The following is a 3,279-nucleotide window of genomic DNA, read 5'->3' as shown; positions in this document are numbered from 1 at the left end:
CCCGTTCTCCTCGGCTGGTGGTGGGGGGCATCCAAAGTCGAGGTGTAGGCTCCGGTAACCTCTGCTTTCCTTAGAGCATTACTAGCTCCTGGGAGTGGACTCCCCTGACCTTCCTGGCCTCACGCTGCCCCGCAGGGGGCTCAGCTGCCCCCCACCCACAGTCTCCAGGTATCGGGTTGCTGACCCTGCCCCCACACTTCTGTCTCCTGTGGCCGCAGACCCAGCCCCACGCACGCATCTCCAGGCACAGCAGGTCAGGGTTCGGAGATGGGTGGAGGCCTGTCCTGGGGAGGGAGTCTGTGCTCAGGAGCAACACCCCTGTGGTTATCGCTCTCTGTTCCTTGTCCACATAAGCTCCCTCAGTTTCCACAGTGACCCACTGGGGGGCTCCTGCTACCCAATTTAGAGAAATTGAGGCCTAGGGGGCAACTTGCTGAAGGTCATGCAGCTGGCAGAGAGAGGGGCCGTATTTGACACCCTGCTCTGCCTGGTGACAACCTCGGAGGTGGGGTAGACCACCACGTACCCCTCTTCATAACAGTAGCCCCGACCTCTTATTCAGAGCACCCAGGGTCAGGTGGATTTTGCCGTTCAGAGTTGGCCGTCAGGGTCCCAGCTGGAAACATGGCTCGCCCAAGTGAGAATAAGCCGAGGAGGGCAGCGGGCAGACAGGAGGATGTGGGCCAGGTGCGGGCCCTGCAACGGCCCTGTCACCCCCTCTGGCTGCGGGGCTGCCCGGAGGGGCTGCTGACCTTTGGTAGAGGGACAGCCATCGGGTCATCCCCCAGGAGGGGCCTAGGGGTGAGCACCCACCTCCTCTCCCTCCACCCCTGCACCTGCCGCGTCCACACTGGCTGAGCTCAGCCGGGAGCCAGGAGAGGGGTCACTGCCACGGTCTCCTTGGGCCAGCCCCTCGGGCGGAGAATGGAGGGGTGATGATCTGCAGAGAGTGGGAATTAGCAGCTCTCGGGTAATCTGGTGTGGGCAGGGGTCCAGAGCCCCCCCCACCCCAAACACCCGGCCGGCTCAGGCAGCACTGGGAATCAAGCACAGGGAGGCTCGGGCAGCAAACGTGCGGGACCTGGACGCGGAGCCAGCAGTCCTGCCCTGAGTGAGGGTGGCCGGGTCAGCTCGGTGTGGGGGTGTGTGTCCGTGGTGCTGAGCGCACTGGCACATGTTCTCACTTTGCCACCTCTGGTCGAGGCCCGCGTGCGCCTGTGTAAGCGCGAGTATGAACACGCTGGCTGGCCCCACTCTCCCGCCTTTTCTGGTGTGATTCTGGGATTACAGCCTCGCCCCTCCTGCCTCCTGCTCAAGCCCCCAGCCTCGGCGGCCATCCCACGTCTGTGTGCTGGTGTGACCTCAGTTTATTGCCTGCCCGTGGCTGGGGTGCCTGCCAGCGGCGGGACCGGGCATGGATATTTCTTTGTCCTCAGGCCCCAGCACAGGGTGGGTGCTCAGAAAGTGCTTGGCGGGTGAACGGATGAACAAACGTGAAATGAACGGTGCGTGGAGCTCTACCCCGGCCCCAGTCACGGCCTCTGACAGCGGCTGGGCTGCTTCCTGGCTGAGGCCCCAGCTCTCGGTGAAGCCAGTGTTGGTCCATCACACCCCTCGGACTCGACGTGTTGATGGCACAGATGTCCACTGCAGTAGGGGTGGCTGGTGCTGCTGTCCCCCCTGAGGGCGCCCCCTGCTAGGGCCCCACAGGTGGGGGTCCCTGTCCCCCCACCCTGCGTGTCCCCCCGCATGCACCCAGGCTCAACCAGGCCAGACCAAGCCTCCCGTGTGGGAGGGGAGGTGATTCGGAGATGGCGGGGTGCTGGGGCAGGGGCGTCCGGTGGGGTGGGCTGCTGTGTTCTGGCCGCATGCCCCCGTGCCTCCAGAGAGCAAACACTGGTGTCCTGTGTAGGCACCTTAGTGGGGCCGTGTCCCTGTGGACCTGGGGTGAGCTCTGTTCTCGTGGCCCTGCTCCTGGGCTACCCACGTCCCCACCCCGGTCGCAGCTGGGTCTTTTAGGCTTTCGAGGAGAGATGAGAGCAGGGTCACTCTGCAAGCCCCTGACGCAGGTCCAGGCCAGCAGCATTGATGACCACGTGGGCACAGGGCCTCAGGGCAGCCGAGTGGGGGAATGGCCTGGAAAGGGTGCTGGTCTTAGTGCGATGGAAGCCGACGGCCCTGGGCTCGGATCTTGGCCCTGCCTCCTCCATGAGGCCGTGCTGACCAGTGCTCCTGTTCCAGGCCTTTGGGAGGCTGGGCTGGGACTTTGCAGTGAGGCACAGTGAGGGAGGGGAAAGTGGTCCCCCGTGGCCCCGCATGGCCCCTCAACCCAGTGGCCAGCCCCCAGCTGTCTCCCGGCCCTGCTGGGGTGTTGGTCGAGGCGCACAGTGACCATCTTCTCCTGTCCTTTGCTCAAGCTCCTTCCTCTATGCCTTCCTAAACCTTCTGGTCAGCGCCTCCGTGGTTTTCCTCGTCTTCATTGCCAGCACCATCGTGAGCGTGGGCTTCACCATGTGGTGTGATGCCATCACGGAGAAGGGCACTGTGCCCCACAGGTAGGCCTGGGCCCCACCCCACCCCCGCTGCCCCCAGAGGACGCCCTGGGGCAGGAGTCCCTTCTGAGCCTGAGGTTTTGCTCATCCTGCCTGGGGCTCCCACCTGGCACACCTGGCCAGTGCCTTCCCCCTTGACGTCAGTGCCCCCTCCACGTGAGAGTAGGGCCCCTGCACCCCCGGGGGGGATCCGGGCTGGGGGACAGATGCCCAGTGTGTTCTGGGTCCTGGAGGCCAGCTATGACCACATAGCAAGGCCCGGGAGATCCCGCCCTGTGCTGCTTTCAGAGGTGGGCTGTGGGGTCCTGAACTGGGTTTGCTCCTGAAGGGTTTGGAAGACAGCGATAGGGATGGGGAGGAGTGTGAGCAGAAGCTTTCGGTTGGAGGGGGTCAGGGATGAGGCCTTTGGGGCCAGGATAGCAACCTCACCTTTGGGGTGCTTGCCGTGCCCAGTGTTCCGTGTCGCAGCGTCACCTGTCACCCCGTGTCTTGTTGTTTCAGCTGTGAAGAGCTCCAGGACATCAATTTGGAGCTGAGCGTGGACAACTCTGCCTTCTATGACCAGTTTGCTGTCGCTCAGGTAGGCAGGGCTGCTAGATGGGTGGGGCTGTTCTTGTAGGAAGGGAGCTGCCCAGGTGGGCGTGGCCGTTCGGGTAGGTTTGGCTGCCCAGGTAGGCGGGGCTGTTCCGATAGGACTGGCTGTTCTTTTTTTTTTTTTTTTTTAATT

The 3,279-nt window shown here is 63.5% G+C and overlaps 1 protein-coding gene across 1 annotated transcript in view; it reads left to right on the top strand.

The window, feature by feature from the left end:
- Positions 1-2,391: 2,391 nt before the first annotated feature.
- Positions 2,392-3,279, top strand: part of TMEM179 (transmembrane protein 179) — a gene marked incomplete at its 5' end in the record, with an annotated part of 5,390 nt that continues 4,502 nt past the window's right edge. The window contains 2 exons of the mRNA XM_034642901.1: positions 2,392-2,555; positions 3,054-3,132. Coding sequence (XP_034498792.1) covers positions 2,392-2,555; positions 3,054-3,132 — 243 coding nt within the window. The remainder of the gene's footprint in view (positions 2,556-3,053; positions 3,133-3,279) is intronic.

Source organism: Ailuropoda melanoleuca, chromosome 14, assembly GCF_002007445.2.
Source record: "Ailuropoda melanoleuca isolate Jingjing chromosome 14, ASM200744v2, whole genome shotgun sequence".
Lineage (NCBI taxonomy): Eukaryota > Metazoa > Chordata > Mammalia > Carnivora > Ursidae > Ailuropoda > Ailuropoda melanoleuca.
Note: the sequence above shows the minus strand (reverse complement) of the source record. Positions and strands in the feature narration are given on the sequence as shown.